Here is a 13781-nt window from a genome sequence, read left to right on the forward strand (position 1 = left end):
AAGCTTGCTATCCACTTCTGCTCCCCAACTAACTTGGCACAGTTTGAGCAATTTTGTAAGGAGGAATGGGTAAATCTTGCTCCATCACGTTGTGCAAAGCTTGTAGAGACGTATCCAAAAATATCACTGGCTGTAATAGCTGCGAGAGATGGTTCAACTTAGTACTGAGCAAAGGGGAATGAATACTGCCGACACTTTAGTTTTTGAATTCTTAGTTTTTCATGCTTTACAATTTTCCCTGTTTTTTTGGGCTCTACTGTGGGGGGATAAAAAAAGAAGCATGCAATTCACAAATAAAAATTCTCAGTTAAATTAATCAAAATCCCTGGTTAGAATACTCATTCCTAGTATGGTGAAGAAGATTGTTGCTCTGGTAATGTGCTTTGGGTGGTTGTCTTGCCGAAAGATGAACTTCCTCCCCAGTTTAAGCTTTCTGACAGAGCCTAGCATGTTTTTATCCATGATAGCCTTCATTACCAGAGGCATATAGTATAAGAATAAGGATATCATGATGCAGTTGTTGAATCGGGTAGCAAAGTTCTCCTCACCCATTTACTAAAAGATGTGGGGGATTTGGAGAGGATACAGCAGAAGTTACCAGTATGCTGCATGAAACAGAGGATATGAGTTAAAAGGAGATGCTGGACAAACTTGGATTGTTTTCTGGGAAGTTTCCAGTTTATTGTTTTCTCTTCTTTGTTTGTTCATTCAGGAACAGTAGAGATGGCACACAGGATAAAGGAATGCCCTTCTTGCAGGATGTGGGAAGGCAGGGAGACCTCAGGACAACTACTCCTGGGAGAAGTGTACCCAGTTGCAGCTTATAACAATGCTCATTAATCAGTTGGAGTTGGATCTGGATGAACTCTGGATAATTCGGGAGGCTGAAGGTGTGATAAATAGGGCACAGAGTTAGTTACACCCAAGGTGCAGGATACAAGGAAGTTGGGTGACAGGAAGAGGAAAGGGGTGAAACAGCCAGCTCCTGTGGCCATCCCCCTCAACAAGTGTGTCATTTTGGATACTGTCAGGGTGGATGAGCAAGCAGAGGAAAGCAGCGGTCAGGTCTCTAGCACTGAGTCTGGCTCTGACGCAGGAGAAGGGTTGTGCTGTGGAGAGGTCGCAATCTGTGGCAAGAAACATAAGGTTGTATAGTAGGTGAATTTAACTTTCCACGTATTGACTGGGATTCCAAGGCTGCAAAAGGACCAGATGGGATAGAGTTTGTCAAATGTGTTCAGGAAAGTTTCCTCAATCAGTATGTAGAAGTCCCAACAAGAGAGCATGTGACACTTGAACTGCTATTAGGGAATGAGGCAGGGCAAGTGACAGAAGTTTGAGGAGGGGAACATTTGTATCTCATGATCACAATGCCCCTAGTTTCAAAGTAAGTATGCAAAAACATAGGTTTGGTCCGCGGGTTGAGATTCTAAATTGGAGAAAGGCCGGTTTTGATGGTGTCTGACAGGATCTGTCTGCTAATTGTGGATTGGGACAGGCTGTTTTCTGGCAAAGGTCTACTTGGTAAGTGAGATGCCTTCAAAAGTGAAATTTTAAGAGTACAAGCTTTGTATGTGCTTGTCAGAATGAAAAGTAAAGATAGCAGGTGCGGGGAACCTTGGCTTTCAAGAGATACTGAGACCCTGATTAAGAAAAATAAAGAGGTGCATTGCAGGTATAGGCAGGTAGGAACAAATGAGGTGCTTATGGAGTGTGAAAAATACAGAAGTACACCTAAGAAAGAGGTCAGGAGGGCTAAAAGAGAACACAATGTTGCTTTAGCAGACAAGTTGAAGGAGAATCCTAAGGCATTCTATAGATATGTTAAGAGCAAAAGGATTGCAAGGGACAAAATTGGTCCTCTGGAAGATCAGAATTATAGGCCACTGAGCCTGACATCGGCAGTGGGAAAGTTATTGGAAGGTATTCTAAGGGAATGAATATGTAAGTATTTGGATAGACATGGTCTGATTCAGGATCGTCAGCATGGCTTCTTGCTTGGTAGGTCATGTCTAACCAATCTTACAGATTTTTTCAAGGAAGTTACCAGGGAAATTGATGAAGGCAAGGCAGTGGATGTTGTCTAAATGATCTTTAACAAAGTGTTTGACAAAGTCCCGCATGAGAGGTTGATCAAGAAGGTTCGATCACGTGGCAACCAATATGAAGTAGTAAATTGGATTAGACATTGGCTTTGTGGGAGAAGCCAGAGAGTGGTAGTAAATGGTTGCCTGTCTGACTGGAGGCCTGTGACTAGCAGAGTACTGCAGGAATCTGTGCTGGGTCTGTTGTTGTTTGTCATCTGTATCAATGATCTGGATGATAATGTGGTTAACTGGATCAGTAAATTTGTGGTTGACACCAAGATTGGGTGTCTAGTGGACTATCAAGGCTTGCAGTAGGATCTGGACCAGTTGGAAAAATGGGCTGAAAATGACATAGGGAATTTAATGCAGTTAAGTATGAGGTGTTACACTTGGTTAGGGCCAACTAGGGTAGGTCTTATACAGTGAATGATAGGGCACTGGGGAGTATGGTAGAACAAAAGGATCTGGGAATACAGGTCCATAATTCATTGAAAGTGGTGTCACAGGTAGATAGGGTCATAAAGAAAGCTTTTGGTGCATTGGACTTCATAAATCAAAGTATTTGGTACTGGAAATGGGATGTTATGTTGAAGTTGTATAAGATGTTGATGAGGCCTAACTTGGAGTATTGTATGCAGCTTTGGTCATCTTCCTGTAAATATGGTTGAAAGAGTACAGAGAAAATTTAGAAGGATGATGCCGGGTCTGGAGGACCTGTGTTATATGGGAAGATTAAATAGGTTAGGACTTTATTCCTTGAAACGTAGAAGATTGAGAAGAGATTTGATAGAGTTATACAAAGTTGTGAGGGGTATAGATAGGGTAAATGCAAGGAGGCTTTTTCCTCTGAGGTTGGGTGGGTCTACAACTGGAGGTCGTGGGTTAAGAGTTAAAGGTGAAAAATTTAAGAGGGGACATGAGGGGAAACTACTTCACTTAGAAAGTCATGAGACTGTGGAATGAGCTGCCAACGTGTGTGGTGCATGTGAGCTTGATTTCATCGTTTAAGAGAAGTATGGGTAAGGACATGGATAGTAGGGGATTGGAGAGCTAAGGTCCCAGTGCAAGTTGATGGGAGTAGACAGTTTAAATTGTTTTGGTATGGACTAGATGGGCCGAAGCTGCACTCTTCTATGACTCTATGATTATGACTATGAGTGTCAGGCTCAGGGAAGACCTCATAGAGTTTATCAAATTATGAGACAACATCAACATGGTAGATGGCCCGAATCTTTTTCCCAGGATAGAATTGTCAAATACTGGAGGGCATAGCTTTAAGGTGAGAAGGGAAAGATCAAAGGTGACGTATGGAGCAAGATTTTTTTACACTGAGTGTTGGTGCCTGGAACACACTGCTAGGGGTGGTTGTAGAAGCAGATACAACAGTAGCATCCAGGAGGCTTTTGGACTGGCACATGAATATGTGGGGAATGGAGAGATGAGCATCATGTGCAGGAAGAGAGATCACACTTGGCACAGACAGAGAAACAAACGGGCACAATGGAAACTTGATTTAAAGTGACAAAGGTTGTGAAGTGAATATGCCTGGATACTTCTCCAATGGAAAGCAATAAGGAGATTTAAAGTAGTGTCACAGGTAGATAGGGTTGTAAACAGAGTTTTTAAGCACGTTGGCCTTTATAAATCAAAGTATTGCGTACAGGAGTTGGGATGTTATGTTGAAGTTGTATCTGACATTGGAGAGGCCTAGTTTGGAGTATTGTGTACATAAACACAAGAGATTCTGCTGGTGCTGGAAATCCTGAGCAAAACACACACAATGCTAGAGGAACTCAGCAGGCCAGGCAGCATCTATAGAGGGAAATAAACAGTTTGGGGTTAACGCCCTTCATCGGGACTGGAAAGGAAAGGGGAAGAAGCCAGAATAAGAAGGTGGGGGAGGGGAAAGAGTACAAGATGACATGTGATAGGTGAGACTAAATGAGGGGGATGGGTGGATGAAGTAATAAGCTGGAAGGTGATTGGTGGAAGAGGTGAAGGGCTGAAGAAGGAGGAATCTGATAGGAGAGGACAGTGGCCCAAGGAAGAAAGAGAAGGAGGAGGGTCACCAGAGGGAGGTCATGGGCATGTGAGGAGAAGGAAGGGGTGAAAGGAGAAGCAGAATGGGGAATGGATAAAGAGAGAAGGGCGAAGGGGGAGAAATTACTGGAAGTATGAGAAATCGATATACATGCCATTTGATTGGAGGCTACCCAGACTGATATCAAGGGTTGCACCTCTGGCTTAAGTATGACCTCATCAAAGTAATAGAGGGGGCCAAGGACCAACCTGTCAGTGGGGAAATCATCCACTGTCCTATCTTATCAGATTTCTTCCACCTCTCATCTCCCAGCTTCTTACTTCATCCACATTCCCTCCTGAATGATTTCACCTCCTACCTGCCAGCTTGTACTCTTTCCCACTACACCCTTCTCCAGTTCTTTTTCTGACCTCATCCCCCTTCCTTTCTAGTCCTGATGGAGGGTCTCTTTCTAGTCCAAAATGCTGACTGTTTATTCCTCTCCATAGATGCTGTGTGACCTATAACATTTTGTATCTGTTGCTCAGGACTTCCAGCATCTGTAGAATCTCCTGTGTTTAAAAATATAGTCATGTTGATCAGACAGCATCTTCCTTTGTCAAAACCATGCTGACAATCTGATTAGCTTTTGCCTTTCAAAGTCGTCCTTAATTCATGCACTCAAATGTTTTCTAATAATTTCCCTACAACTAATGTAAGCCTTACAGATCTGTAATTGTCAGGCTTTTCACTATGGCCCATCTTGAAAAGAAAGATATTATTTGCAGTTCTCCATTCATTGTGGCCAATGAAGATTTAAAATTGTCAGTCAGAGACCTGACAATTTCTTTCCTTGCCCCCCATAGCAACCTGGGGCAAATCTCATCCAGCCCTGAGGATTTAGCCACCTTTTGTGCTCGCTAAGAAATCAGGTACCTCATCGTTCTTTATCAAGACTGCCACTGGAATTTCCCCTTCTCCTTTTCTGAATCCACAAGAGCAAAGTCATTTTCCTTTGTGGATGTCAATGAGAAGTGTTCATTTAGGAGCTCATCTATACCATCTGACTCTGTGCACACATTATCCCCAGTGGGGTCTTCTCTTTTTCTGGTTTTTCATCATTCCTTGTATGCCTGCAGATTTATCTTAATCGTGTTCATCATTGCAAGTTAATACATGGGCAAGAGAAACATTTAATATTTCATTCAATCTTGTGTTTTCTTTCTAGAGCCAAATCCCCCCATTGATGAAGTAATCAACTCATCTGGTGTTGTGGAAAGATTTGTAGAATTTTTGAAAAGAAATGACAATTACACACTACAGGTAAAATTTACAATCCCACACTTGATTTCAGAAGATATTTGATACTCAGAGTCAGTGGTAAGAGGGAAAGTGTCTTATTGCACAGTTTAATATACTTCACTGCCCAAAGTTGGGTGATGCAAATTATTAATTGTGCATTTGAATTGTAGAACAGAGACACGAGAGATTCTCAGATGCTGGAAATCTTGAATGACCTGGTGAGCTAATCAGGCCAGGCAGCGTCTATGGGGGAAAACGAACAGTTGACATCTTGGCCTGACACCCTTCATACAATCGTGATGAAGGGCCTTCATTGATGCTGCCTGAACTGCTGAGATCCCCAGCATTTTGAGCAAATTGTAGAATAGCCTTGAGAGTTGAAAGCTGCCACTTAACTCAGTAAGAGCCAAGAATTGTAAAACCTTGTTTAAAACCTTGACTTGAGTTTCTACATAAACATATTTAGTGAACTAATTGAATGATAGAAAGAGGCAGAAGAAGTGTTCTCTAGCTTAAACAAAATGGAGATTGGCATGGCACAAAAACAAGTCTTTTGATGCTTTGTACATGCTGGTGCCATTCAAGTACCTATCCAGATTATTCCTAAATGTGAGATTTCATCTCACCACCACTGATCAGACAATACATCTCAGATTCCAATCACCTTCAGATCCCATTGCCCCTTACCTTAAACATATACCCTCGAATTTCAGACACTCTGTCATAGAGTCACAGAGTTGCAAGCGTGAAAAGAGGTCCTTCAGCCCATACTTGTCCATGCCAACCAAGATGCTTTGTGCATTTATTGTATTCAGGTCTGGGTAACTTAGAAACTATATTTTATATATTTTTTAAAAAGGGGTCTTCGATTTTTTTTTTGTGTTTGTGATTTTGTGAAAATTCATTCCAGTTCCGTGACTGGTAAATTTCTTTTTAAGAAGGGGGCTGCTATGTCTCTCTGGATTGGGTTGGAATGGAATGGGATGGGATGGGGAGGAGGAATGGGAAGAACTGAATGTGCCCAAGCTGACACAGTTTACTACGTAATTAGAAGAACCTCCTTTTGCGTTTACTGATGTGGATATTTCAGCATTGTGTGTGCAGTTCTATTCTCTCTACAGAATTGCTTTTGAAGCTGGAGATAACTCATGCAATGTGCTTTGACTTGCAGATCAATACTAGTGCAGGCTATTTTGCTAGAGCAGCTGCAGCTCAAAGTCTGTATAGATAACTCAAGTTTAGCTAATGTAGAAGGAAGTTAAATTCCAAATGTTACCTTACACTTCTCTTTTTTTTTTCCAAGTTTGAAGCAGCGTGGGCTTTGACAAATATAGCTTCAGGTACATCTCTCCAGACAAAAGTGGTCATAGAGGCTGGTGCTGTTCCTATTTTTATCGAGCTACTAAACTCTGAGTATGAAGATGTTCAAGAACAGGTAAGATGCCATGTTCCATTTTAATTGAAGTTTTGTACTTCAACACAGAACACTATTTTTTCTTAATGTCCATGACAGCTCTTTGAAAGTGCTGCACAGGTAGTTGATTCTATTGACTTTCATTTTCCTTTTGAAGCATATATGTCTGGTTTCTTTTTGAAATTTGCTATTGGATCTCTTATGGCCAATCTGTTTGACTGTTGCTCCTTGCTATGGGTTATTTTGTTATTGCTAGAAAATGTTAAGTCTGTTGGGTCTATGGAGTTGTAGATTCAGAGATGTATAGCACTGACGTTTGTCCCCTTGGCCCACTATGACCTATTTCCCTATTTACACTGATCCTGTTTGCCTGAATAAGACCATAAAATGTAGGAGCAAAGTTAGGCCATTTGGCCACCAAGACTGCCCACCATTTCATTATGGTTGATCCATTTCCCTCTCAACCCCATTCTCCACTTTTCTCCCTGTAACCTTTCACACCTTGATTAATCAAGAAGATATCAACCTGTGCCTCAAATATACCCAATGACTTGCCTCCACAGTCACCTGTGGCAACGAATTCCAAAGATTCACCACCCTCTAGCCAAAGAAATTCCTCCTTATCTCCTTCCCTGTATTCTGAGTCTCTGTGCCATCTGGTCCTAGACTCCCCCATTATAGGAAACATCCTCTCCACATCCACTCTATCTCAGCCCTTAACATCCAATAGGTTTCAGTATCTAAACTCCAGCAAGTAGAAACCCAGAGCCACCAGGACGTATGATCAACGTTTCATTCCCTGAATCATTCTCATGAACCTCCCCTGAGCCCTCTCCAATGTCAGTGCATCCTTTCTTAAATAGGGGGCATAAGAATGCACAACTGGACAATGAGATGTGACTAAGCCTTCCAAGGCCACATCCCTTAAATGAATAGATAAAATTAAATTATCCTTCTGGTTCCAGCTCTCAACAACAGTTTGTTGTGAATTTCACAGCTATAGCATGTACCTTTTGTACCTTTCTTTATTCTCTCCCTCTCTCCCTCTCTCCTTCTCTCCCTCTCTCCCTCTCTCCCTCTCTCCCCCCCTCTCCCCCTCTCCCCCCTCTCCCCCCTCTCCCCCCTCTCCCCCCTCTCCCCCCTCTCCCCCTCTCCCCCTCTCCCCCTCTCCCCCTCTCCCCCTCTCCCCCTCTCCCCCCTCTCCCCCTCTCCCCCCTCTCCCCCCTCTCCCCCCTCTCCCCCCTCTCCCCCTCCCTCCCCCCCCTCCCCCTCCCCCCCCTCCCCCTCCCCCTCCCCCTCCCCCCCCTCCCCCTCCCCCTCCCCCTCCCCCCTCCCCCCTCCCCCCTCCCCCCTCCCCCCTCCCCCCTCCCCCCTCCCCCCTCCCCCCTCCCCCCCTCCCCCCTCCCCCCCTCCCCCCCTCCCCCCTCCCCCCCTCCCCCCTCCCCCCTCCCCCCCCTCCCCCCTCCCCCCCCCTCCCCCCTCCCCCCTCCCCCCTCCCCCCTCTCCCCTCTCCCCTCTCCCCTCCCCCCTCTCCCCTCTCCCCTCCCCCCTCCCCCCTCCCCCCTCTCCCCTCTCCCCTCCCCCCTCCCCCCTCCCCCCTCTCCCCTCCCCCCTCCCCCCTCCCCCCTCCCCCCTCCCCCCTCCCCCCTCCCCCCTCCCCCCTCCCTCCTCCCTTCTCCCTCTCCCTCTCCCCCCTCCCTCTCTCTCTCCCTCCATGAATCTGTTAACTAGGCAGCTCAGATCACCCCCAAGACCTTGGCCTCCATTGTATTCTAGATATTCCCTTAGTTCTATCCATTTGTGCACTGACTTGTGTTTGTACTTTTCCTGAATCATTTCTTCATTTCCCTTTCTACTGATGTTACCGGCCTGTTGGGTATTTCCTGCATTTTCTGTTTTTAATTCTGGGTCCTCTCGTTTTTTCACTTAAATGAAGTTCTAACATTCTTGAAATTTTCATTTATGTTCTGATGCCTTGATAATCTTTCCAAATTGTGGAACCCAGAAACTGTGCTGGAATATTGGCCGGTTTTAGATATTTCTTTCAATTCTTTATACTTACAATACGACAACTGGCCAATGTTCTGCTTTCTCAAATGCGACTAATTTTTAATAAAACGTATGTATATCTAATGGTTTAAAGTTTGTATTTGTCTCATAGGCAGTGTGGGCTTTGGGAAACATTGCGGGTGATAGTGCAGTATGCAGGGACTTTGTACTTCACTGCGGCACCCTTTCGCCTTTGTTACAGTAAGTAGTTGTATTCGTCACAGCTTTTCACAATTAATTTATTTACCACTTAGGGAAAAATGAAGTTGGTTCTCTTCAGGTCTATGAGTGTCATAGCAAAATGTACAGTTGAAATATTGAATTGTAATTTATAATCCAATTGTTTATGGATTAACAGTCATAAAATTGATTTTTTTTTGCTTGGACGAGGATTTGAGCTGTATTAAAATTTATGGAAAGGGGTTAAGAACACATTAAAATGTTTGCATGAATGTGGGTGGGACTATTTTATGACGAAACTTTGGTGCATTTGAGATAGAAATTGTTCATCTTAAACATGTGAATACGTTCTTGTTTACAACAAGCCACTTTCTCACAGTAATCTGTTATAACAGCTGCAAGCTCCTCTGTTGTGTGTTTTATTTCTCTTTCTAGGTTATTGATCAAATCTAACAGACTCACAATGACAAGAAATGCTGTCTGGGCACTGTCTAATTTGTGCAGAGGGAAAAATCCACCACCTGATTTTGAGAAGGTAAATATCCTGTTTTTAAATATATTTATGTCACATGACTTTTAACTTGCATAAACTGATAAAGTTATACAGTGTAGAAACCAGTCCTTTGGTTCAACTCATCCATACTAGCCCCATTTCTTTTGTTTGGCCCATAAACCTCTCTAAACCCTCCCTATTGATGTTTCTGTCCAGCATTCTTTAAACATAGTAATTGTATTCATTTCCACAGCTTCCTCTGGCAACTCATTCCATGTACCCACCATCCATCAGGCGAATACCTTATCCCCGGGTTCTTTTTAAACCTCCTTTCAACCCTACCCTGGGAAAATGACTGTGACCATTCACCTTACCTGTGCCTCTGGCTCAAAGTTAATTCTTCACCCTCCTGTGTGCCTGGGAGAAAGCCTGTCTGGTCTCTCCTTCTAACTCAAGCTGCCCAATGCCTGTAACATCCTTCTGAATCTTTTCTGCACCCTTTGTAGTTTAATTTCATGCTCTCTATAGTGAGGCAATCAAACTGCACCTAATACTCATGGGATTTAAGGGCAGAATTCGGCCATTTGGCCCATTGAGTCTGCTCTGCCATTTCATCATGGTTGATCCATTTCTCTGTCATCCCCAATTTCCTGCCTTCCCGCTGTATCCCTAGTTCTATTTCTCTTGAAATGAAATGAATGCTCACATTGCATTTGACTTCCTCACCACAGAATGAGCCTGCAAATTAACCCTTAGGGAACCCTGCTCAAGGACTCCCAAATCTAATTGCATCTCAGATTTCTGTATTTTCTATTTAGAAATAGTCAACCCTTTTCATTTCTTCTACCAAAGCACATGATCATACACTTTCTGACACTGTATTCCATCTGCCACTTCTTTGCCCATTCTTCTAATCCAGGGGTCCCCAACCTTTTTTGCACTGCGGACCGGTTTCATATTGACAATATTCTTGCGGACCGGGGGGTGGGGGGAATGGTTGCCAACGGACAAGAGTAGCAGTCAAATACATTGTGTCTACCCCAAGAAAGACTACAATGACCATGAAGCCTTGCGCGAGCACCAGTGCGCATGCGTGACTTGCGCATGCGTGCACGTGCCGATTTTTCTTTTCTGCAAATCGTTTTTGGCGATTCTGTATGTGGGGGGGGGGGTGTTAATCACGACCGGAATATCGGTGATAAGTGGCTGATACACTCAATTTCGTTTCTAAAAGGGTTTATCTAACGAATTTAATATTAAACACACCGCATATTTTCCTCGCATGAATATAGCGATAAGTCAATTATTGGGGAGGACAGAGGAGCTTTAAGTAAGTGTTGAACAAACTTCCAGTAGAAGTGGTAGAGACAGGTTCGATATTATCATTTAAAGTTAACTAGACAGCTATATGGACAGGAAAGGAATGGAAGGTTATGGGCTGAGTGCAGGTCGGTGGGACCAGGTGAGAGTAGCGTTCGGCACGGACTAGAAGGGCAGAGATCACCTGTTTCCATGCTGTAATTGTTATCTGGTTATATAAGTCAATAGCATCATAACATTTTAAGTAACGTTTGGATATTAAACACACAGCACATATTTTCCTCGTATGAACATATAAAATCATTGCAACGCACCAATATCGCTGAATCAGTGGGAGCCCAGGGCTTGTTTCCCTGCAACAAGACGGTCCTACCGAGGGGTGATGGGAGACAGCGATACTCGAATGGGTTCCTTATGTCCAGTCTATTTCGCAATTTAGTTTTCGTTGCATTCATAGCAGAGATATGTTGGAAATGGAAGCAATGTTTTCAGTGCCTCCGTGGCTATCTCAGGATATTTAGCCTTGACTTTGATCCGGAATGCAGCGGAGATGTTATGTCAAACATACTTTTCAGCCGCTGTCATTTGCAAGCTCGAGTAGTTGATCTCCTTCTTGCTCTGACATGGATGACGCGTGCGTAATGAACTCGCGTGCGTTCAAGTTCCACAGTGGGCGTGACAGGGAATGAGGAAAGGTGCAGCTGACTCCTATCGTTAAATCATATTGTTTCCTCGCGGCCCGGTAGCACATGCCTTGCGGCCCGGTACCGGTCCGCGACCTGGTGGTTGGGCACCGCTGTTCTAATCTGTCTAAGTCCTTCTGTAGCCTCTCTAATTCTTCAAAACTACCTGCCCCTCCACCTATCTTTCAGATTGTCTGCAAACTTTGCAACAAAACCAATTCATTCCATCATCCAAATCATTGACATATAATGTGAAAAGAATCAGCCCCAACAGTAACCCCTGTGGAACACCACTAGTCACCGGCAGCCAACCAATCTTTGCCTCCTGCTAATCAGCCATTGCTTTATTAATGCTAGAATCTTTCCTGTAATATGATGGGCTCATAGTTTGTTAAGCAGCTTCATGTGTGGCACCTTGTCAAAGACATTCTGAAAATCCAAGTATACAACATCAACAATTCTCCTTTGTCTATCCGGCTTGTTATTTCTTCAAAGAATTCCAAGAATTCTTTGTCAGGCAAGATTTCCCTTGAGGAAACCATCCTGACTATGACTTATTTTATCATGTGTCTCCAAGTACCCAGAAACCACATCCTTAACAATCAACTCCAACATCTTCCCAACCACTGAGGTCAGACTAATTATCTTTTAATTTCCTTTCTTCTGTCTCTCTCCCTTCTTGAAGGGCAAAGTGACATTTGCAATTTTCCAATCTTCCAGAACCACTCCAGAGTCTAGTGATTCTTGAAAGATAACTACTAATAATTCCACACTCTCTTCAGCCACCTTTTTCAGAACTCTGGGGTGTACACCATTTGGTCCAGGTGACTTACGTACCTTCAGATATTAGTTTCCCAAGATCAGTCTCTCTAGGAATGGTAACTTCACACACTTCATGCCCACTGACAGCTGCAACTTTCCACCATACTGCTAGTGTCTTCCACGGTGAAGACTCATGCAAAATACTTCAGTCCATCTGCCATTTTCTTGTCCCCCGATACTATCTCTTCAGCATTGTTTTCCAGTGGTCCAATATCCACTTTTGCCTCTCTTTTACACTTTACATACCTGAAGAAATTTTTGGTATCCTCTTTAATATTATTGGGTAGCTTACTTTCATATTCCATCTTTACCTAGAAACATAGAAATCTACAGTACATTACAGGCCCTTTGACCCATAATGTGTCAACCATGTAACCTACTCTAGAAACTGCCTCGAATTTCCCTACCGCATAGCCCTCTATTTTTCTGAGCTCTATGTACCTATCTAAGACCATAAGACAAAGGAGCAGAAGTCGGCCATTCGGCCCATCGAGTCTGCTCCGCCATTTTATCATGAACTGATCCATTCTCCCATTTAGTCCCACTCCCCCGCCTTCTCACCATAACCTTTGATGCCCTGGCTACTCAGATACCTATCAATCTCTGCCTTAAATACACCCAATGACTTGGCCTCCACTGCTGCCTGTGGCAACAAATTCCGTAGATTCATCACCCTCTGACTAAAAAAATTTCTTCGCATTTCTGTTCTGAATGGGCACCCTTCAATCCTTAAGTCATGCCGTCTCGTACTAGACTCCCCCATCATGGGAAACAACTTTGCCACATCCACTCTGTCCATGCCTTTCAACATTCGAAATGTTTCTATGAGGTCTCCTAACTTCTAAGAGTCTTTAAAAGACCTTATTGTACTCGCCTCTACCACCTTCGCTGGCGGTGCATTTCACACATCCACCACTCTGTGTAGAAAAACTTATCTCTGATTTCCCCCTTGTACCTACTTCCAAGCACCTTAAATCTATGCCCCCCTTGTGTTAGGCATTTCAGCCCTGAGAAAATGCCTTTGGTTATCCACACGATCAATGCCTCTCATCATCTTATACACCTCTATCAGGTCACCTCTCATCCTCCATTGCTCCAGAGAGAAAAGGTTGAGTTCACTCAACCTATTCTCATAAGGCATGCTCCCCAATCCAGGCAACATCCTGGTAAATCTCCTCTGCACTCTCTCTATAGTATCCGATAGGTCAATCAGTACATTTAATGTCAGAGGAGTGTATACAATATACATCCTGAGATGCTTTTTCTTCGCAACCATCCATGAAAACGGAGGAATGCCTCAAAGAATGAATAGCAGTTAAATGTTAGAACCCCTAAGTTCCCCCCCACCCCCGGCTCCTCTCCTTCCTGTGTGTAAGCAGCTGTGAGCAACAATCCCCCTCCCCACCAGCAA

The 13781-nt window shown here is 43.8% G+C and overlaps 1 protein-coding gene across 4 annotated transcripts in view; it reads left to right on the forward strand.

The window, feature by feature from the left end:
- The window catches only part of LOC140190265 (importin subunit alpha-7), an 85654-nt gene that overhangs the window by 35484 nt on the left and 36389 nt on the right, over window positions 1-13781 (forward strand). For all 4 annotated transcript variants that reach the window (XM_072246842.1, XM_072246844.1, XM_072246843.1 and 1 more), the window contains exons 5-8: window positions 5336-5430; window positions 6713-6844; window positions 8985-9073; window positions 9488-9587. In XM_072246842.1, coding sequence (XP_072102943.1) covers window positions 5336-5430; window positions 6713-6844; window positions 8985-9073; window positions 9488-9587 — 416 coding nt within the window. The remainder of the gene's footprint in view (window positions 1-5335; window positions 5431-6712; window positions 6845-8984; window positions 9074-9487; window positions 9588-13781) is intronic.

Source organism: Mobula birostris, chromosome 29 (assembly GCF_030028105.1).
Source record: "Mobula birostris isolate sMobBir1 chromosome 29, sMobBir1.hap1, whole genome shotgun sequence".
NCBI classification, from domain to species: domain Eukaryota; kingdom Metazoa; phylum Chordata; class Chondrichthyes; order Myliobatiformes; family Myliobatidae; genus Mobula; species Mobula birostris.